The sequence below is a fragment of the Helicoverpa zea genome, chromosome 10 (genome assembly GCF_022581195.2).
Source record: "Helicoverpa zea isolate HzStark_Cry1AcR chromosome 10, ilHelZeax1.1, whole genome shotgun sequence".
Taxonomy (NCBI): domain Eukaryota; kingdom Metazoa; phylum Arthropoda; class Insecta; order Lepidoptera; family Noctuidae; genus Helicoverpa; species Helicoverpa zea.
In genome coordinates, this window is record NC_061461.1 from 4444595 (window position 1) to 4468611 (window position 24017).

Sequence of the window (24017 nt, forward strand, 5' to 3'; positions counted from 1 at the left end):
AGATTTATGTGCTATCAACAAATTAATTACACTTTGTGCATTTAATTAAGAGGACGTTTAATACTAACGTTGTTTTTCTTTAAATAATCTGCCTATTAAATATTTAGTTACTATTATTTTTATGGCCTCTTCTAAATTAAATAGGCACGAAGTGAATTAAGTGGTTATGGTAATTTTCAAACTCAACTTTTCTCAATGAGATACCTACAGAATTTTGTATCTTCAAGCACGCTTAACGTTTATTGTTATAAAATTATTTATCTATAACATGGTTGTTCAATAACACAACATAACCGAGTGTTATCTAAGATTTTTATTCTTCATAGCATTTGATTGTTTATCAGTTGGAACATTATTTGAATGCGATGTGAACATCTCGCGATATCGGCAATATGGCTGTCTCAGCTATCTAAGGCTTTAATCAAAACATGTCAAATAAATATTCAAGCCGGCCTGTTGCGGGATAGACGGATGGAGCACCCAAATGTGTATAGATCATTTTGTAATGTTATTTGTTTGTAATATAAATATTGGCTTGTTAGTACTTAATTATGGTGAAGTGGTATTTTTATTACAAACATTTGAAGCACTTAAAGTAGTACCAATTAAATGGATTTATCTACGATTATTACCTATGATTTGTTCAAAAAGTGTATATTTTTATGTATGTATAATCCTTTCCAAATTGATTAATACAAATAAATTAATGAGATTCCACTTGGATTCATAGAAGTGCTGCTAGTTGAACTTAAGAACCTTTGTCAATAATACTATGTACACCTACTATTTAATTGGGCCAGTATATGAGATACACATAAATTCAATATGTATTTCGCTGAGCTACCTGTTTTAAAACTAATATTAATCAGTGAATCAACAGAGAATTCTTCATAAACTGAGCGCCACAGTTACGGCCACAAATCGTAGCCTACTTATCCCTTCGGGAATCATAATCATGTTGTAGTTTACTAACCCGCTTAGAACCACCAAATAACCAGTTTCCTCCAACGCTCCTACAACTTGGGGGGTATGATAACCGACCGATACCACTCTGTTTTACTTTTATTTCTAAATTAGCATGAGAACAAATTGAATTCGTAGCATCTCGTGATCTTATTCTCTTTAACAAATTGTGATGGAAGATTTTTAAAACCCTTGAAGTCTGATAAATCATTTTCTTTATAAAGTATATTTAAAGTAGATACGATTGCTATAAAGTGTTTCACTAATTTATTAATGTAATGGATTCATAATGCAGCGCATATCTCAGCAAATTCTTTCTGGTTGCATGAGTGCCTCACACTAATTCTTGGCATGAAATCACAGTATTCAACATAAATTATATCAAAGCAGACATGATTTACATATTCATATAAACAAGACCTAGCGCAGTAAACTCTATTTTTGTTTATTACGTACTTATAAACCCTAGCATTAGTAGGCAGATACACTCTCAGAAATCCATTAGTGTATCCATCGCCGTGCTGTAATCAAATAACCAGTTCTAGTCTAAAGGAATAAGTAATTCATAAAAACGTCCCCTGAGTTAGGTCTTATATCAATATAATTATATCTTCAGAGTTTGCGTTATAGTTTATCTTGAAAGCACTGGAGGCGATGTATCCATTTTCTTATAAAGTTCTTTACAATGTAACCGCAGAATCGCCTTAAGCTACTAAATGCTACTATAGACATAAAATATAATGCTTTTTGTGTTTTTACTATGCGAGGTTGCAATCTTCCAAAATCCAACCTTAATCTAGTTGGAACAGAGTTTGAATTCAGTAGTCGTTGATCTACAGTACTACATACAATTTGTTAGGGCGAGTTTACACAGGACCCGAAGTGCAACGTCGAGACAAACATTAAGCTTTGTGCTGCTCATGGAAAGGGTAAATATTGACCCTTTACTTCGGGGAAAAATGCGTTTAGACAACAGGCGAGCCGCTGTGTACTGTTTTAGTTATTGGTATTAGGTTGAGGTGCTGGCCGATGCCCACAGCTATTGTTGCCGCCTATTATGTTCCTGTTTAAATTTGGTTTTTGATAGATGCCGACATCTATGCGTTGGCGGTCGATACAAGCTGATCGAGCATTAATTATCGGAGTAATAAAAGAGGCTTTTTGTTTGTTTTGAACGGTAGTCGCGAAGTTGCTCTTAATGGTTTTGGGTTAGACTCGAAAAGGGTGCATTATCATACAAGCATTGCTTATCTAGTACATACCAGTTGTTTGTTTAACGACTCAGTTTTATATAACAGTTTTGCTGAAATGTTAGAACATACCTCAAAAAGGCAATTTGATGTAAGATACGAGACATAAATTCTAGATTAATCGCTATTCGCAATAAATTGGTTCATGTTTCGTTCAGAGAAAAAAGATCTCATCTGTGATTGTATTTTAACACATAATTCAACAAGAACCAGTTAAACGAACGAATTCTATTTTTAAAGACGAAATAGTGCTTTGCTCACATAGGCTGATATCGATTCTTTTGTGATGAATCGATTTAAAAAATACTTTTCAGTTGTCAGTTATCGAGATATTCCTCACTGTCCCGCTAATCGTCATTTTCCCCTGTTATGCGGTTTACAATCGGCTGGTCTATAAACGTGGTGCAAGTCCACTATTGTGTCCACAAAGGCCTGGAGTGGGCATCTTTGGGGGCTGCTAACATTGTTATGTTCGGCCTTTGCGTATGTATGCTAAATGGTTGAATTGTTTCCTACAGGTGGGTTACCATATATCGGTAAGGATTGCCGGACATGACTAAAAGTAGGATAGGAATTAAAATACTTCATGATATTTAAGTACATATCAGTTTTACTTGAATATATATATGTAGTTTATTTTGAGACAAAAGATCTTTATGGATATTTAATAAGATAAAAGACTTATTATTGTAGCTAAGCTCGTCGTCCCGTTGATGATCTTGAAATTATACCGTAACGATTCCTAATATACCGTACAACAGTTTATGATGATGTATGACACCACCACTGTTGAAAACATTGTAGACCATATTTTTATTAGCTCCCATTTTCACGCTACTGCCTATTATAAAAATACAATACTGGCCACTATAAACGACACCCAAAAAGCCACAGGGTGGTTACCATTAAACAAAAGACGCACGGCAAATAAAAGTCTCAATACAGTAGCGAATAATACAAGAATATCCTTATAGAATGGTGTCCCTACAAAACACAAGAAGTGCACCAGCTATATAGTGCCATAAACCCGGTCACCTCCACAATGTAAAGCGACAATGTCCATTCACACTGGTATCCTAAAATATTTATCGTCCGCCACCAATGATATGACATTAGGAGTTGTGTGAAGACATTGTTCTGCCTACGTCATTCTTGTAAAATGTTATAATGGTAGTCGAGTAAATCTCTGGTTTAGAATCTGTTTGTTACCGAAGATATTTTTTTGTCATCCAGATGAAAGAAAATATAAAATTACTTAAGCTTGTGTTTAGGCCGTTTGACAAGATTACCTATTACAGCATGTGAGCCTAATGGTCTAACTAGGTCTAAATCAAGTACCTGAATTCAAAACTTTCATGTGTTCAGTAATCCCATTAGATCAACAAAGACAGAAAGATGAATCATCGATTAAAATATTTTAGTATAAATATTATGGAGTTCAAAGCAAGTTTTGATGAATATTAGCATCCGCCAAGTTCTGAGAGATTCAAAAGTTGATGAGTAATCAAAAGGATTTAAAAGATCTGACAGTTCATATCCGCTAACTATGTGTACAAATTACTTATGCCAATGCTAAACGATGGACTTTCCGTTTCAAAATATGAGTACTTTTTCAAACTCATCGCAGGCTAGTTATCAGTTTTTGCAACAGACACAAAACTGTTAGTGTTAGACAAAGCTATCATCCTGTCTATAATTAGGATTTCCGTTACACAGACACTATGAGTCGTGTAGTCTAAATTATTAATTCAAAAGTTTTTTATCTCTCGCTCACAGTACCATGAAACGAGAACGCAGAAATCTCCAACTCGGATCAAATTTCATAAGGTGCTAAAGATCCGCTTTAAACAGTATCACATATTTTTTTCTGTATAATTTATTAATTTTATTTCCATACATATATTAAAAGGAGCGTTTTAAATTAAATTAATTTAGTGATTTTTACTGATATGAAGTTGATAAGTCTCATAAAACACCAAATGTACGCGTTTGGACGTTGTTAAAGGAAACACATAATTAAATGTTTGAATAAAGTTGTAAATAAGAATACATGGTAAATAAATTTTGTTTTGCGTAAATGTCAGTTAGAGGTGGACTTGTCTATGGGATATTGTCGCGTTACATGCGTGTTATATGAGGGCTAAAGCCGTTTAACTTCTTTCGCTGTTTATTTTTTATGTATACTTTGACCTTTACTGGGATTCTATAAAACTCGATCAACAACTCGCATTTCACTTCGATTCGCAATGTCATTTCATACTTTAGGGGAGGTAGGGGAGGGATGGGCACTTTTTCACAATTTATTGCATAAAAAAACAGATTTTACAGATCATTATCAACTTTTATTGCCATTTCTTATATTCGGCTAGATATAATGAAAGAGCTTTCCTAAAAATTACAATCAGTTTCAACATTACGAGATATTTAAACGGTTTTATTTAGCTCACCCCGTTTGTTTTATTATTTATTCTTGGATCAAATTTAGTAATTCAAATTTCACCCTCTTCCTGTCAACCGATTGGTCTGAAATTTTGTATACACCTTTAATTAAATCCAATATGGCCGCCGGCACAAAATGGCACAGCCCCCTCAATATGGGTATCAAATGAAAGGGCTACACAAGTAGAATACTGTCAGCAACCCCAGCGGGGCGCAACAGGGCCAAGGCCTGCCTGCACGTCGATTCTATAAAATTCGAACATCAACTCGCATTTCACTTCGCTATTCACTCTCACTTCGCATTCGATTCAGAACGACCTTGATTTTGCATTCTGTAAACATCACCTAATCACTTGCGAAGTGAAGTGAGCTCGACATCGACCAATGCTGTGCTAGTGACTTCCCCACTCGACAAAATGTCAACCGAGATTAATCAGTTTTTAATTTTATCAGTTTTGACACAGAATTTTAGCTAAATATGATGTTTTAGTTATAATTTGTTATTGTAAGGAATTTGAGGCAGCTTTTAAGTATAAAATAAACAGAAATCTCTAAATTCGTGCTGTGAATATAATCTATGCTTACCCTACGAAAAAAAATACTGACAGCGCCAATACCATTATTAATCTGTGGACAATATTTTCTTCTCTTCTGTCATAGAGGAAAGTAATACATACAATAAACTGACATGGAAACATCATGCAGAAAACGTATGCAATAAATTAAGTAAATCTGCATATGTGCTCTACAGCCTTTCAAAAAAAGTTAATATTAACACATTGGTGACAGCATATCACGGCTTAGTTGCTTCCTCACTTAGATATGGTGTTATATTTTGGGGAAACTGTAGTGAGAAGGAAAGAATATTTAGAGCCCAAAAACGCTGTCTTCGATCAATGACAGGACTTAAATCTACAGAAAGTTGTCAACCTGTTTTTAAATCACTTAAGATACTGACATTACCATCGTTATATCTACTAGAAGTTGCCCTATTTGTAAAGACAAACCAGCGCTTGTTCCCATCACTAGTTGATAAAAGACAACGTTCAGGACCCATTAGGTCTCAATATAAAAAACAACTGTACACAGGTGGTTACCAAACGTCTTTACTTAAAAATAATATTTTAACCATGGGTCCTCTTGTATATAATAAACTACCTTTGTATTTAAAAGATTTACCTACCTCAGTATTTAAAAAAAAGTTGACAAAACTACTCCTGGATAAGTGTTACTACTCAATTAAAGATTTTTTTAGTGACAAAGATTTATTGTAATAATATAATATAATGTTTAAATTTTGCAATACTTATATATTTTCTTTTTGTTTATAGTAATAGAATTCTTAATATGTATAATCTTGTTGACATTCGTATAGGATTTAATTTGTTTGATTTGTTGAAATATGTACCTATAGTCTAATTTTTGTTTTAATTATTTTTTTTGTATTGTTTGAGCAATTTTGTGTTTAGAATTGTACCTACTATGTAAACAAATTTGCACGCCGTAAGGCAAAATGTATCGGGACTGTTGTAAAATATTATTTCCAGCTAATTTGTATACCTACATTTGGCAAATAAATGATTCTTATTCTTCTTATTCTTATTCTTATAATATATCGGGTATCTTCTGTCTTCATATTGTGTTTAAGCTTGTTTGTTTTCGCCGGTTTTCGCCGTAATTGTGATAAAATCATGAAGTAATTTTATATTTCTTGTTATAAAGTTAAAAATAATATTAATTAAAGAAGTGTTTATTTTATTAATCCAACAATAATTTCAGTCCAAATGACAGGTCGTCTCACCCTTCGTCGGCTCAGGTTGAAACTCTGGTTGAGTTTATGGAGCAAAACCCTGGCCTGGCGAAGGGTTTATTTAAGCAAAAACATTCTAGCCATCGTTAAATGTAGGCACTTAATCACTTTAAAACACTTAGAACTTTATTTAAACACTATTTTAAATATAATAGTCTCTAGATCAAGTTGGCAACGGTACCTGAAACAAGATTCTATAAAGGATTTTTCGCGCAGATTTATAACCTCACAAATTTTCACTGACGAAGAAAAGCCTCCCTACCATAGAGAGCATTGGACACTTTTGACTTAGTTTATGAAAAAAAAATCGGTAAAAAAACTTTTAAGTTAAACGGTTTTATCTTATGTGCACTGAAAACTAGAAAATAAAAAATAGTTACTTACCTGTCAACCTACGTAGGTGGTCCCGGTCATATTAGACTAAAATAAAAACGTGGGGCCCATTAACTATTGCTGTAGTACTCTCTTCTAAAGGTATAATAGGTGTGGATTGCATCGACTTACTATAATTGTAACTGGAGATTTTGACAATCAATAATTAATAATAGAAAATACACATACCTTTCATTAGTTTTCTCTTTATAACGATCCGAAACCGCAACAAAATATTTAAGTACTTTTACGAGTGTTTGTTCTTGACAACTCACAGAAATGACAGATAGTCTATGGATGAACACCGTTACCAGTCGGTAACGTAAACTACCCAATTAAAAAAAAACAAAACTATGATCAGAAATCAGAATAAAAGGACCCCCCTTTTATTCTGATTTGATCATGTCTCCCAACTGCCCATCTCTCCCCTACCTCCCCTATAGATAGACAGATTTTGACAAATCTGTCAAAATCTCGACTTTGATTTAGTTCAACTTGTCAACACGCTCGATAGTGAAGCGCTAGTGTAGTTTGACAATGTCAATCACGAAACTTTAAGGTAGAATTCCGTGGGTCGCGATTGTCGCAGCCGCGCGCGACAAAAGTCAACCTATGAAAATGTATGGCACCGCTGCCGAGGGCTGCGACAGTCGCGCGCGGACGACGAATTTCGTGAGCCGCTCGCGGCCGTACGCTTCTCAACATGGTCTAGCGCTTAATAACATCTATAGAATTTTAGTAAAACCAGAATTAAATTTTTGACAATGCCGCGAGCAGCTTACGAAATTCGTCGGCCGCGCGCGACTGTCACGGGCCTCGACAACGGTGCCATACATTTTCAAAGGTTGACTATTGTCGCGTCCACGGAATTCTACCTTTAGATCGAAGTCGAAGTGAGAGTGATGTCGAAGTGAGTTGTGATATTTTATAGAATCGACATGCTTCACACATCATTGAATGAGATTTGATAGCTTTTTTGATAGTATTATTTACAAAATATATTTGAATATATACAGGCTCGGCAGTGAGAATCCGTGTTTGAATTTTTGAGAATAGATGATAGCTGATAAGTTGTTTAACCGTCATACGCATTTGTTTTAGTGTCAGTAGTAGATAGCTTCAACATAGAGCTTCACATAAGGAATAATATAGGGAGAGTAGACAAGGGAGTTCGTAAGAAAGTATTTAAAAAGAGTACATAAAGAAGTAGATGTACCCATAAGAGGAGTTTCTATGTGAGACACAATAGGACGAGTGCAGGAGAAGAAGTTTATAGGGAGAGTACCTACATAAAACGCTGAGAGAAATGTGACATCACAAGTATTTACTTGTACTGGGTACGGTAGATCCGCCACTGAACGCAAGGGATCAAAATTATTTCAACACGATCAAGTGTTTCCTCATGCTCCCTATATTTTCTTTTCAGTTTAACTTCAAATTAATAAAGATGAAAGTTGCTACCGGTGAACAATAGAGGCCTATTTCAAACTGAACATTAGACATTCGTTTAAAAACGTTCTTATTTTAGTTAAGATACAAATAAACGATTCTGCGACGCTCGATTCGATCCGTCGAGTAATATGTTAGGGCCGGAGCTCACTTTGAAGATAAATTTACAAACGGCATTGGCGCCGCGTGGTGACAGCGCGCTTGCGTTGCGCCGACGCATTGTCGCAGCTGCGGTTGGGTTGTTAGCGACTTAATGTAATACGGCTTACATCAAACTATTTCATAGATGTTTGGGGCAGGTTCATCTATCAGTCTTTGCGATGCTCCTTTGATTCCAATGTTACACAACTTCACTTCAAAGACTCCACTGCTCGAGTTAGCAACTATTGTTTGTTTCATAGCTGTTTCTGAATGTTTGTGTGATTTCTCTTATATTTACAGGGTTTGCTCTACTATGCTTTCACAAGTTTGTCAAAAAGCAGTATTGACTTTCAATATTCAAATCGCACTCAAGAATTCACTGTCACCCCATCAATGAATAGTGTTACATATTATTTATTCTGAATTTGGTTATTCGAAAATGTTTTATGGTCTCTTAAATACAGGAAAATTCATACTTGTCGACGCGGTCACAGTGCTGACTGGATCTTTAAATGAGGTGTAGAGTCTCTCCCCCTGTCATTTCGTGGTTTGGTCAAAGCATTTAAACAATATGCCTGAATATCTGAAATCCTACATTATCTGATTCTTCATGGTCATCCTCCATTCATTAATTCTAGAAAGTTCCTTACGTTTTACCACAATCTATTTTCAACAAATCAAAATACAAATGAAACTTCGATCAAAAGACTTATTTTAAGTTTCACTTAACATAGAGGACATGTAAAGGAAACCGCATGTAAGGGAAACGACGCACCTATTTAGTTTTATTTTTATAAAGAAAAACTATTTCTATTTATGGCAATAGTTGTGCGGCGGTTACATTCGACGGCGGCGATAACTCACGAAACACTGAGTGGACTGTATGGATTAGAGTTATACGCGAATGTATTGCCACAGGGACTTGTTCAAATAATAAACGAATGCGACACTTTTACACGACTTTTATTTGTCACCACAGTTGTTATCACTGATTTACATTAAGTTTACTTTTTGGTTTACACGACTTTATTAGATTACACACGATTGTAAACACTACGAGATTTATCACAGCAAAGTTATAACGATTTAAAACACAATAGTTTGAACACAACAGAGTTAGCACAATAGAGATTTAAACACAATGAAGTTACAAGTTTTTAAACACAATGAAGTTAGGGTATAAGTTTTAACACTAAGTTAGGTCACAAGTTTAACACAGTTTTATAGTACAGTTTACACAGTTTTATAGCACAATTAACACGATTTTATAGAACACAATTATTAGCACATAGATTTAGAACAATTTTAAGAGTTTTAGGGCATAGGTTTCACCTTAGTACTTTCACTATTTTCACTGAGCACTGGTTGTTACGAGCATTACTTGCTTACTGTGGGTCGACTACAATTTCTTTGAAAAATGACTCTATCTTTATACAATATTCTAAGGTCTCAAGTCGTAGGGGTACCGGACGGGTTGCAATTTACGTTGACCAATTAGCTATAATTTTACGACTTACGCCTGACCTTTTTTAGTCCCGCTACTCGACACGAGGGGGCTCTTTGATTAAACTAAGCATGCTCATTGGTGAAAGTTATGGAAAAATTACATTAATTGACAGTTATCTTTTTACGCACACATGTAAACTTTCTTATCTATTGCGCAATGATTAAAGCTATTGCATCAGCCAGATATTATTACTAAAAACCGTTACATTCAAAATCTTATTACGTAACAATCAAGTTAGTCACAATCATAAACACATATTAAACAAAGCTTATCTGGCTATCAGTAGTATTAGTAATAGCATGTTTCAGCATGCATGTTATGCAGATTCATTTGGTTTAACAACAATCGATTACCTCATAACATTCTTAAATTAAGTACACATATTATGTACATGTTAGCCTATATCTACTGCAGGCTCGGCGTCCGCAACAGCTCTCCCCCCGGCGCAGCACGCGTAGCCTCCTCCTTCACGAGGACGACGAGCTTGCTGACTGGGCGCCGGAAGACTCCCGTTCGTGTCCGCACCTCGGCGACTCTGATGCCGCCGTCAGGTCCAGGATGTGTGCGCTCGACGATCCCCATCGGCCAGACGTTACGCGGCAGCGTCCCGTCGGCGATGAGAACCACGTCGCCGGTCTGCAGTGGTCGCTCGTTGTTCTGGGGCTCGCCTCGGGGCGCGAGCAAGGGTAGATACTCGCGCACCCAGCGTGCCCAGAACCGGTCCGCGAGCGCTTGAGCGGCCCGCCAGGTTCTGCGGTCCGCCTCGTCGCATGGGCCCGTAGTGGGCAGGCCCGTTGATGAGCCCAACAGGAAGTGGTTGGGGGTGAGCGCCTCGGGGTCGAGGGGATTCACGCTCACGTGAGTCAGGGGGCGCGCGTTGACCGCGAACTCTGCCTCAGTCAGCAGGGTCAGCAGGACTTCTTCGGAGGGCGCCCTCTCGTGGAGCGTGGTGCCGAGAGCCGACTTGACGGTTCGCACCATCCTCTCCCAGGCGCCTCCCTGGTTCGGCGCGCCAGGCGGTATGAACCGCCACTCCATCTTGGCCGCCAGCCCTACTTCTTTCAGGGCCGGCAACCACTCGTTGTATGCTGCTCGAAGCTCGGCGTCGGCACCTCTGAAGTTGGTGCCGTTGTCGGAGTACATGATGCTCGGCCATCCCCTGCGCGCAGCCATGCGGCGCAGCGCCATGATGGCAGAGTCCGTTGACAGGGAAGCCACCAGCTCAAGGTGGACAGCGCGACACGTCAGACACGTGAAGAGCGCGCCCCACCTCTTCTCTCGGCGACGGCCCACCTTGACGTTCATGGGCCCGAAGTAGTCCACCCCGCAGTTGGTGAACGGGCGGTGGAACGGGTCCAGGCGGGCTCGGGGCAGGTCGCCCGTAGCTGGCGGCCGGGGCACGGCGCGTCTGCGCCGGCAGAAGGCGCAGCTGGCCTCGACGGCGCGCACGGTAGGGCGCAGTCGCAGCACCCAGTAGCGCTGCCGCAGGTCGTTGGTCACGCGTTCCCTGTTGGCGTGACCCGCAGCACAATGTTCCTTCTGTACTAAAAGCTTAGTTAGTGGGTGGCGGCCGTCCAGTATGACTGGCCGTTTGGTTTCAGCTGGTGCAGTAGCCGCCTCGATGCGGCCTCGCACCCGGAGTAGCCCGTCCTCCATGACGGGATCCAGCTTGTACAGCCGGCTCGTCCGTGGCAGGGGACGCGCCGACTGCATGCGCGCCATCTCGTCCGCGAAGCTCTCTTCCTGGGAGCGTCGCAGCAGCTCCTTCTCCGCCCGTTCAATGTGGCGGAGCTCGAGTGTGGTGGCGGCGCGCCGACACTTGTCAACGAACAAGAGCGCCCTCGCCGTGGCCCTCACTAGCACGTTGTAGCGGGAGAAGCGGGCTGGGTTAGGCAGCCAGCTTGCAGGGGCCTCGGTGACGTGCAGCGTCTCGTGCTCGTCGTCATCTTCGGGGCTGGCTCGGCAAGGCCAGCAGTGCTCGCCGCTCTGGAGGAAACTCGGACCCTGAAACCATCTATCACTCGCACCTATGGGTGCGTCAGTTAAACGTGTGGCGTCATCCGCCACGTTAAGTTGCGTTGGAAGCCAACGCCATTCTTCCTTTGAAGTTAGCTCGGCGATCTCGCCGAGGCGATGCGCGACGAAGGGCGTGTATCGCCGCGCGTCGTGCTGTATCCAGTGCACGACTGTGGTTGAGTCCGTCCAGTAGACGGTTCTTGTTATGTTAAGCCGATGCTCTTTTCTTATAGCTTCGGCTAGCCTGGCCCCTATGACCGCGGCTTGCAGCTCCAAGCGCGGTATAGTCTGCGCCTTCCGCGGCGCCACCTTGGCCTTGGCAGCGACCAGCACGACGTCTGCGGCGCCGTCCTTGTTCGGCATCCGCCAGTACGCCACAGCAGCGTATGCCTGCTCGCTGGCGTCGCACAGCACATGCAGTTCACGCTCTTCATGGTGGGTTATCTCGTAGCACCTGGGTAGCTTTAAATCGGTTAGGTTTGACAGTTGCGACAACCATTCCGAGAACTGTTCATTGTCCTCTTGTGGAATGGAGTCGTCCCAAGACATTTGGAGCCTCCATAGGTTTTGAAGGATAATCTTCGCCCTTACTGTGTAGTGACTTAGAAGCCCAAGCGGGTCATATATTGACATGACTGCGCTCAAAGCCTCTCTCTTCGTTGGTGCGCGCTTTCGGTTGCGCACCTCGGCTGGCACGCGGTTCATCGCGGTGTTGAACCCGAGCTCGTCACGTTCAGCGCTCCAGTATAGGCCTAATATCTTGCTGGCAGGCAACTCACCACCCAGTTGTGTAGGTGCAGTAGTGTGCAGCTCTGAAGGTACGCTGCGTAGAACTCCCGGATCGTTGGAGCTCCATCCTCGCAGCGTGAACCCGGCGACGGCGTGTACTTTCTGTAACTCTTGTACTGCAGTGTGTGCCTCGTCGGCGTTATCATAACTTACCACCAAATCGTCCATGTAATGATGGCGTGTGATGGCGTCCAGTGCCAGCGGGCACTCCTCGCCATGCAGCTCAGCGTTGTGGTTGCGCACATAATGCGCCATGAATGGAGAGCTCGCCGCGCCGAATATCATACTTGTCATCTTGTATTCTCGAGGCGGGTTGCTTCTGTCCTTTCCTCTCCAGAGGAACTGCTGAGCTGGCTGATCTTCGGGGCGTATTTTTATACGCAAGAACATTTCTTGGATATCAGCTGTGATGGCTACAGCCTTTTCTCGAAACCTAAATATAATGCCTGGGAGGGAGAGCAGTAAATCGGGGCCTTCCAGGAGTGCGTCGTTAAGACACACACCATTGCTTCGGGCTGCTGCATCAAACACAAGTCTTTGCTTACCTGGCTTGTTTGGGTTCTGCACCGCGAAGTGTGGAAGGTACCAGCACTTGGGGCTGGCCTTCTCCGTCCCATCGCATGGTACTGCATAACCTTTATCCAATAGGTTATCTATTTGCGATGTATATTGCACCGCGAATTCAGGCGCGGCGTCCATCTTCTGTTCAATCTTGATCAGTCTTCGTAGTGCCGCCTTATAGCTAGGCGGCATGGACACTGCGTCTTCCCGCCACGGCAGCCCCACTTGGTAGCCGCCCTCGATGGCTGTGGTTGTGGCCTCCACGATGGCCTGTGCTCGACGGTCCGCGTCGCTCACTCTTGGCTTGTGAGTGACACCTAGGGCCTCGATTTTGAAATGCGCCTCCACAAGTTCATGAAGTTGATTATCACCTTTCATGTCTCGTTCATGAATATGTAGCACTCCACCTTCAGTGGCCACGAGCGTCCGAGGTGCTGTTCCATGCACCACCCAACCCAGCTGTGTTCTTGATGCAGCAGGTTGGTTCGGACCTCCGACCCGGAGTTCTCGCGAGACAATGTGTTCCCAGTGATCCGTTCCAATCAATACTCCTGGACGTGTAGGCGCGTAACAAACCTCATTTGCCGGCAGGTCCCGCAGGTGCTTATAACCAAGCAGCGACGCCGGCACTGTTTGCTGATGCAGCTTCAGATCCTTAATTGTCCTTGCTTGAAGCTGGTGGGGTGAGCACTCCTTGCCCACCCCTCTTATCTTAATGGTGACCACCTGGCTGTCCTCCTCCTGCGAGGACATGTTGACGCCGCAGATGTGCAGTGGCCGCACGGTGCCTTCTGCGCCAATACTTTCTGCCAGGCTGCTGTCAATTAATGTGATAGTTGCTCCTTCATCGAGGAGCGCGTGGGTCCTTACCTCCCCCCGTGGTCCTCCTATGACCACGGGGCACATCTTCAACAGGACGGCCCTATTGTCGGTGGCGGCTCGGTTGGCTACCGACATTACTGCTTCCTCCGCCTGTATCTTGGGTGTGACTGTTTCCTCCTTCTTGGCAGGAGGATCGGAATGTAAGGTCACGTGATGCGGCCGGCGGCACTCGTTCTGGCCGCACGGCTTTGCTCGGCATAAGACGCGCCGATGTTTCTTGACGGCGCATTTAAAGCAAATACCGTTTTCTTTTACAAACTCCCAGCGCTGGCCCACATCCATGGCCTTATATTTAGGGCATTGTGTCAGCGCGTGGTTTTCTTTACATAGGAAACATTGGTCGGCCGCTGTCTCAATAGCGGCATATACTGCACCTTGCTTTTTCTTGCCGGCGACTGGGAACTTAGATGCTGCAGGCCGGACCTCCCGCTTTTGACCGGCAGTCGAGGCGCTCGCTACTGTTGAGTAAGTATATCTCAGCGCCCTGTCTGCCTCGCGCATCAAAAAACGTGCTAGGCTACATATCTCTGGCTCCGCAGTACCCTCGTTATCGCAGGCGAAGTCACACCATCTCGATCTCAGGTGTGGTGACAGCTTCTCCAAAATTTCCCTTGTAAGTAACGGATTATATAGATATCCGCGACGATCAATGGCTTTGAGTGTGCATATTGTATTTTGTACCTTAACTGCAAAGCTATTTAACTCTGCCGCCGAAGATCCGGGCCGCGGCACGCGTTTCAACTCGTCCAGCGCCTTGTCGATAATCATTTCCGGCCGACCAAAACACTGTTCCAGCGTCCTCATTATTACAGCTGGATCAGTTGCTGTATGCAGCAGTGCTGCTACCGCCTCCCGTGCCTCGCCCTTGAGGCACGTCCTGAGCCGCTGAAGGTTCTCAGCCGTGGACACTGTATACATATTGGTAGTATCATTGAAGGCTGCCTTGAATGCAAGCCACTCACTCACCGTTCCGGAGAACGCCGGCAGGTCCGTATGCCTCAGCCGCGGGCGCGCCATCTTCTCCAATGTAGCAGCTAGTTGATCTATACTATTTCTATTTCTAGACGGCGACCTCTCCCGCGGCCGTTCATCTTGCGCTGGCCTGTGTTCTTCCGCAGTATGTGCGGCCCCCTCCCCCCGTGCAGCGGGGGTATGGGTATTCAGCCACTGGCTTACCTTATTGTGCTGGTGCTGGTGATCATCGTGCAGGGCCTCGTCCTGCACGCTCTCCTGATCGTCCTGAATTACAGATACTTCAGCGGCAAGCCGCTTTTTCACCAGCTCAGCTTCCATTTCCAGCTCTCGGCGGGTGAGAGCAGCCAGCTTTTCAGCTGCTTCCAACTCGGCAAGCCTTAAGCGCGTGGTCGCGCTGGTAGTCGACCTTACTGACCTAGATGAAGGTCCAGCGACAGCATGCTCAGTGGCTAATAAAGTGGATTGTTCTACCTGCGGTGATGCCGGCGGGTCCATGGAGAGGCGACGCATCCGCTCCCTAGCTATCCTCTCCGCTTCCCGACGCTGCAGCGATGCGAGCAGGCCCGGGTCTCGTCGTTCAGAGGCCCGCCTCTGCTCCTCCAGCTCCGTCAAGTCGCTCTGGCTACGTGTGATAACCATCGCGATCGGTAGACGGCACACACGTAATCACTTCACTCAACGTTCACTGCACTATCGGTTCGGATTTACACTAGCTGGTCACGACCTCGAGATCCGGCTCGAAGGACCAAAACTGCGGCGGTTACATTCGACGGCGGCGATAACTCACGAAACACTGAGTGGACTGTATGGATTAGAGTTATACGCGAATGTATTGCCACAGGGACTTGTTCAAATAATAAACGAATGCGACACTTTTACACGACTTTTATTTATCACCACAGTTGTTATCACTGATTTACATTAAGTTTACTTTTTGGTTTACACGACTTTATTAGATTACACACGATTGTAAACACTACGAGATTTATCACAGCAAAGTTATAACGATTTAAAACACAATAGTTTGAACACAACAGAGTTAGCACAATAGAGATTTAAACACAATGAAGTTACAAGTTTTTAAACACAATGAAGTTAGGGTATAAGTTTTAACACTAAGTTAGGTCACAAGTTTAACACAGTTTTATAGTACAGTTTACACAGTTTTATAGCACAATTAACACGATTTTATAGAACACAATTATTAGCACATAGATTTAGAACAATTTTAAGAGTTTTAGGGCATAGGTTTCACCTTAGTACTTTCACTATTTTCACTGAGCACTGGTTGTTACGAGCATTACTTGCTTACTGTGGGTCGACTACAATTTCTTTGAAAAATGACTCTATCTTTATACAATATTCTAAGGTCTCAAGTCGTAGGGGTACCGGACGGGTTGCAATTTACGTTGACCAATTAGCTATAATTTTACGACTTACGCCTGACCTTTTTTAGTCCCGCTACTCGACACGAGGGGGCTCTTTGATTAAACTAAGCATGCTCATTGGTGAAAGTTATGGAAAAATACTGATGACAGTTATCTTTTTACGCACACATGTAAACTTTCTTATCTATTGCGCAATGATTAAAGCTATTGCATCAGCCAGATATTATTACTAAAAACCGTTACATTCAAAATCTTATTACGTAACAATCAAGTTAGTCACAATCATAAACACATATTAAACAAAGCTTATCTGGCTATCAGTAGTATTAGTAATAGCATGTTTCAGCATGCATGTTATGCAGATTCATTTGGTTTAACAACAATCGATTACCTCATAACATTCTTAAATTAAGTACACATATTATGTACATGTTAGCCTATATCTACTGCAGGCTCGGCGTCCGCAACAAGTTGGTAGCTCACGGGGCGGGTGTGTTACCTGTCGGATCGCGTCTAAACCGATATTCGTTACGCGACTGCCTCTCGTTTAGTGCTGACACATTGACTATTATTTCCATGAATAAAAAGTGACTTGACCGTTCCCGTTGACATTCGGGAGCTGGTATAATAAGTAGGAATTTACATTTCATCGGCTCATACGTCCCTCCGTTGTTTCTCGTGTTTTAAATTTTAAATGTAGCCCTCGCTGCCATGCATCGCTTATGTTATCTAGAAAACATTTTCCATGTCGAAGTTTAATTTAAAAAGTTGACGGGTAAAAATAATGTTTACATAACCTTTAAAATTCGACATTATAACGAGTAAAGTGGCCGCGTTCTACTCTCATTAATTACATACTCATTTATGCATGTAGAGTTGGGCTTGAAGACCCACCCGCGCCATCGTCGCTGCTCTTTAATGAATTTTTAACAAAAACTTAATTAAAAATCGTATCTCGCGTGTTCGAAGGAAATGAACTCATTCTTTGGACTCGCTGACTGACGGGTGAACTGACGGGCCCGTCATTATGAACAGCGTCCACTGTATCTTGACCCGCTGAGCCCCCTTTTGCATACATAAAATTGTGGCCCCCGGCGGCTTCAACGTGCAGTCAAAGGTCAAACTGCACTGGTGCAGGTTGTATGTTTTGGAAATTTTGTAGTTGACGAGGTATGCGGTAAATGTTATTACGCACTTAATTATTAATTATTATTGGTTCATGTAACGTTAACTTCGGTTACACGTTAATAAGTATTTAATAATAAATTCGTGTGCGCGTTGAATATAATTATGCGAAAGCAGATACCTAACCTACGTATGGAAAACCTACAACAAAGTAATATTCAATTCCAAAATTTATTCAAAGGTTGTGTATGAATAGGTGCGCGAATAACTTCCACCGTACATTGTAGAACAATATGCATCTTCCAAAACCAATACGAAGAAGTAAATGGAAACTCATGCCGAGTATACAGGTTTGATGGTAATTCAAATATTCTATTGTATTCGAATCATATCGCATACATCGGTAAGAAGGGCTTGTAAACATTTTTTCACGTCCACTCTAGGTGTATTGAGGTGGCAAAAAGTGTAAAAAGCCTCGCATGTAGGTATGAAGACGCTGGCTTCAACAAAACCAACACGGGGCGGCCACAAATTGGCGGTTCAGCGAGACGGGCACGTCGTGACCGCGCCGCCGCGCCGCGGGCGCATCCACTTGCCGACCATAGTGCATGAGCGGAGCGGGTGATGGAGCGGACAGCGGGAACCAATCCTGGTACAAAAATATGAAGGAAGGCTAATAGGAAGGTAGCCTATGAATCGATTGCTAGAATTAGCGGTAAATTGAAGAGTGCAGTAGATCGACACTTTATGATCCTCAGTTTACAGTTTGAACCACATCGTACGATTTCAAATCGATAGTGAACATCAAAAAGCAATAATATCACCAAATTCATAAAATATTATTTTTTTTTCACACAGCAGCAGTTACTTCACATTTCCGTTATGTAATCCTGGGAAAATTTACAACTGCTGAATGTAAATTCCGGGAATATGAAACGTTGTTAACGAGTGCAAAAATAATGGTATAACTAAGCACCATTCTCATAAAATGCATTTGAAGTTCGTTAGCTGTGAAAAATGCGTGGCGCAAAATATGCATTTTGAAACTTTATGTATGCGTGATGATTTGAATAAAGTGAAAATAGTAGGAGCAAATAATGAGATAGCAACGGCGATATAAAACATAGCTTGTTAGAAATACGTCCTAATAATTCAAAAAGTGTAAAATAATTTATAGCGCGTACATAAATTGTGTTAATAGACAGTGCAATAAGCGAGCACCCTTAGGAGTCCAGTACGATTATTTGCTCAGTAATGGTAGAAATCCATTAAACAAGCTCCTTTTAGTGATTGAACAAGTACAAAGACTAGAATGCATTTTTGAATTGCATCCAGCCAATTTACAGGCACTAAATTGCATAGCATGGAAATGTGAATCCTTTTTTGGATCTTTTTTATTGTATTGCGAAATTAATTTGAGTGCTGAATTATACTTAATTCACTCAAGTTGATTATTGTGGGAATGTTTGCCGAGTTATATTGCGGCGATTTATTGATATTTTTTATCAAAATATAGGTGTAAATAGGTAAGTAATGGTTTTATGTCTCGTAATTTTTAATTTCACGTGATAGCACTTATTTCACGTCCAGAATTCATATTTTTAATCTCATCAACATTATTTATTCTTGGAAGGAAAGTAATGCTTTTAATTTTAGCATTGTTTAAGAAGAAATGACAATTTTATGTTGCTGGAGGTGTCCTTTTGTGTATGTTCTAACAACAGAACATTCAATGCCTTCCACATAAATCTCAGATATTTCCGACAATGTCTTGTAAAGATGATGGCTTTAATTTTTAAGTACTATTTTACAGCCAGCCTTTTTGACCCTACATTCAGTACTATCATAATGAAATTTATTATCGATGAAAAATGTTATGGGAACTTAGTCACAGCACGGGCTTTTATTTCGCAAGAAACGTCTCGATAATTTAGTAGCGTCCTAAGACGTATAACACGATAAAATAGTTATTACTGCTCACGGCCCTATGTCACGCCAGTAGTAAAATTATATTTATGAATACAGCATCTTTCATTATTCGGATGTAGAAATAAGAAGCCTTAATTCTGATGACTGGAGACTTTAAGTAAACAGCACAGTTGGAATGCTTTGTCACTTTAATTGTATTTAATGACGATGTTAGAGTCTGCGCCGACGCATATGAGCTGATAAAGCGTAGTGTTTATGAACGTGCTAAGCCAAAGATATGTGTGCTTACAACCGCGTTTCCCCGAGTTGTCCACATTAGGCAAATCCCTCCACTGCGCAGCTGTAAGACCGAGAGTCAGCAATATTGAAATTGATTATAAGGTGCTTATGTATGTCATAATTCTTACTTCTTAGCTAACTAAATCAGTTATTCAGCAAATCCCTATGAGAAAATGCCCATAGATGAAAATCCCTAAAAAGCCTGCAAAAAAGTTCATGAATCTAGCAAAAAACGTTAACATACATTGCGTAAACTGTTCCATTACAGTTTGATTACGGGCACGCAACGAGCAGTGTTTTGTTCAGCAAAAAAGTAGAGAGAACGACCGTCACCGGACTTCATTTACATACAGCGAACATAAATTCTCGTTTGTAAGAACACACTGGCACTTTTATTGTGCAGTCTTCGTTGGCAGCAAAAAACTGACAGTTTTTTTTAACGAGATAGACCACCGCTACATGACGACCTTTGATCGCGTCTATACAAATATTAATTCTTCGCATGTTGAAGCAGTGAACTAATCGTTTTTTATTGGTCACGGCGCTTGTACGGTCGTGAGCTTTTTATGTGGGAGGTATTGATTCTATAGGCAATTTGACGAGTATGGATATGCATGGAACAAGTATTACTTGTGTATCTGATTTAATATCGAGCCCGCTTCCAAAACGACATAAGTGCCTGAGTGTGGGATTATGATTGGGATTCCAGATTTGAAACGAAATTAAATTACATTGAATCACCCAGCCACTAAAAGCGTTAAGTGCGAGATAAAATTGTGCGATAAGAATTTGTAATGCGATTTTAATGCAGTTATCACTTGTCACTACTCGGAACAAATTGTTTGCTCAACTTAAAAAGAGGATTGTTGAATCGTAACACATGTTCTCATATCTGTGTTGAATATTAACGCCTGTTTGTTTTGGGATGTTGATAAGAAGCACTTTAGCAACCAAACCCTTTCCTTTCGCTTTTATTTGGATCTCATAAAATGATATACTCGGCACGCGTAATGGAGCAAATATTGATTGTTGCGAAGGAGTTTTGAGTATTGTTTAAATATCTTGAGTTAGTAAACAGTATAATGCGTACGTTTATTGTGGCGGACTCATAAACGGCTAACGGCCAATGTTCAGGGGAAACAGTAAACATTGTTTAATTTCATAAATATGTCGGCCTACACCACGTCACGGATGGAATGGCCGTATTCACAATACTAGTCTGCGAGAGTATGCTCATATTTTATGTTTGATCATCAAAAATGTTGTAAAATTGATTTACAACAAGCTCAGAGTGATTGCAGCGTCAATATATGAACGGAACCGCTAAAATTGTACGATATTCAATGAACGCTCATTCATTTGTTAATTTTGTACAGCGCAGTAATATTTAGTGGCAGTAAATATTACGGCTATAAAACGGTCCAGAATGCTCTTAATATTTTAGCTCCCGTTATTTTAGCTGCCGGATTTTTATGCGTTTTAACGTATTATATATTATGGTAATAGGAAGTTATGACACACATTGGTGCAATGTTGTTAAAAACAAAACATTTCGTTTTAATATTTATGTCTTTATGTTAAAATTCAATGAGTAGGTATATATTTTCCATAGATTTGTTTGTTACCGCCTCGGGTTGGACAATGACGGCGGTCTGGCTTGGAACCCTATAATCAGTGAAAGTTTTTGTGTCTGCTTTGGGATTCTTTCGATTGTTGTTCTAAAATAAATCAATAATACGTCCAGACGAGTATCTGTGTTCCCAACATTGCTCTGTGGTCAGCTAATTTAATTCTTTATTGAATTCTTTCATGTTATTAAGATTGTTATCTATCTGGATTTCACCCACACGTGTAGGAAGTTGCTTAATGAGAGCAGAAGAAAATTGCTATTAATTTATTTTATTTAAGCATAATGTGACTTTGATAAGTAACGGGATTTCACTTGAAGCTGCTAATATAAAATTTTAAAATTGTATCGACCGTGTAAAGTTTTTCCACATAAAAAAATAAGCAACATTTAAACTGAACATAACTTTATTGAGGCACTTTGTCCACACAGTTTATATGAGATGTTTCCTTTCAATAAACAAAGCTGAAAATCACGTTGTCGTTGTCTGGCAGTCACATCTGTTGTGTGATCGCTTGTTCGGATCGCGAACAGTTTTATGTGGGTATAAATACTGGGCGATCTGTCCCCGTGGTCGCTTGCTCCAAGAAAGGTTGCCTTCATTATACCACGTACGGTTTGAAAGGCTGCGAGAGATGAATGATAGGTTTTGGCAAAGATAGGCTGTATTGTGAGATCTAGACATCTTTCTTCTTCTTTTCCTGCTATATATCCCACATGGTGCAGAGGTTAGTTTTCTTTATCTTTCTTCTCCACTCCGCTTTATGAAAGACTTCTCTATTGTAGCTGCCTATGCAACCATAAGATCTCCTGCTTATGTATCTTCCGCAAAATAGCGTGCTCCATCTATCATTAAAATAAAAGCCTCATGGACTTCAGTTCCCTCTCACAGTCTCACCTAGGCACATTACTCTGTAAAAACCTAAATAAATCATGCAGCCATCTGAATTGAGAACCTATTACTTTTTGGAAGTCGGTTAAACATAGACCATATCATTTAATTAGGATCATTTTAATTTCGCTTAACCAGCTGTTTTCATTTTTTAGTCGTTAGCCCATTTAGGAGAGGGGCGTGCCAATATTCACCGGATGCACGGATGAAAAAATTGTAAAAGAAAACAAAAAATTGTAGCGGTAATAGTAAATGCAAAAGAAATACTCTTCAAATCGCTTCAAGCAATACAATTAGAATTTTAGGACCTAAAGCTAGGTCAGTCGTCATTAAACAAGTTACGGGACATTTTCCTTAAAATCTCAAAAGCTTTAAAGACCTTTACAAACAGGGCTTTATAAAGTTAAGTCTGTATACAAACTAAACTACAATATTGTCTGCGATCAAATAATACGACAAACTTCTTTGTGACGACGACGAAGCTGCGGAGTTTGCGCACTCTAATTAAACGCGCGGACTGTAGCAAAAAGATTTTGTCGCAACGATTTTAGATTTAAGTGAAACTTGTCGCTTTTCTTCCTCGCGTGTAGGTGTGTATTGTATTAAGATCCTTACGACACGTCTAATATTTTCAAGAAAAATGCATGCGAACTAAGCTGTTGGAGCCTTGGAGCATCGCTGAATTTTGTTGCTGTTTCCTTGCGTGGGATTGTGGTTTTGCATCTAACGTTGCCTTAAATGGTACTAAACCCAATGGTTTCCTTTCAGGCAACACGCTAGCAATGGAAGTGGAATTTGAAAAGGAAAGTACAAGAATCTGTTTAAAAAATCTGATTTCACAGAATTAATTATTTGTTTACTCATATTTTCCTATAAAAATGAATTTATAACAAACAACAAATAGTTAAACTACACCTTATTAAAATGCCGTAACTGTAGGCGGAACGTGAAATACAAAGCCGGTTGCTATAATAGGCAATAAAAAAAACAACTTGCATTCATGTAGCCAGCTAAAAATGCCGTTTACATAAGACGATCATCATTCATGTGATAATAGTGTATTCATGTAAATAGTTCTCATTAGCTGTCTCAACTCTATTTGCTTACACAGAAGCACCGACTAAATAATTTGTTGTATACGTACGCGTTTCATTCACACTCGTGTTATTTGATTAGTGTAGAATTTCGGCCATCTTGATTCACATTTGAATTTGGAAACCGAGATACTCGCAAGAAAAAAGTCGTTATGAATTTATATTCACACTTTATATTTTAATGTGAAGTTGCATTAATATAAATGAGATTTGATTTTATCTTGTTCTCCATTTCTTTTAAATGTTATTGTTTCTTTATTTCTCTCAGACAAAATACACTCACCAAAGTGGAAAGGGCTTATAAATAATCACGTAAACAAAGGTTAAGGACCATACTAGTCACATTGATTTAATGTATTTTTTACTTAAATGTGAGGCATGTTCCATCGTAAAGTCATTCCGTTCATACAAAATTCGGCTCATTTAGTTTACGATCAGGATAACGATTCGTGTTAAAATTCTAAATAGGTTTTTAAGTATCCATAGTCAATTAAAGGGAAAGCGGTTTGGGAAAATATTTTACCGTAAA

General features: G+C 40.7%; 1 protein-coding gene across 1 annotated transcript; it reads right to left on the reverse strand.

The window, feature by feature from the left end:
- Positions 1-10336: 10336 nt before the first annotated feature.
- Positions 10337-15793, reverse strand: LOC124634127. Its single transcript, XM_047169550.1, has one exon. It carries the CDS (start codon positions 15791-15793, stop codon positions 10337-10339), a length of 5457 nt encoding a protein of 1818 aa, XP_047025506.1.
- Between the last annotated feature and the right edge of the window lie 8224 nt (positions 15794-24017).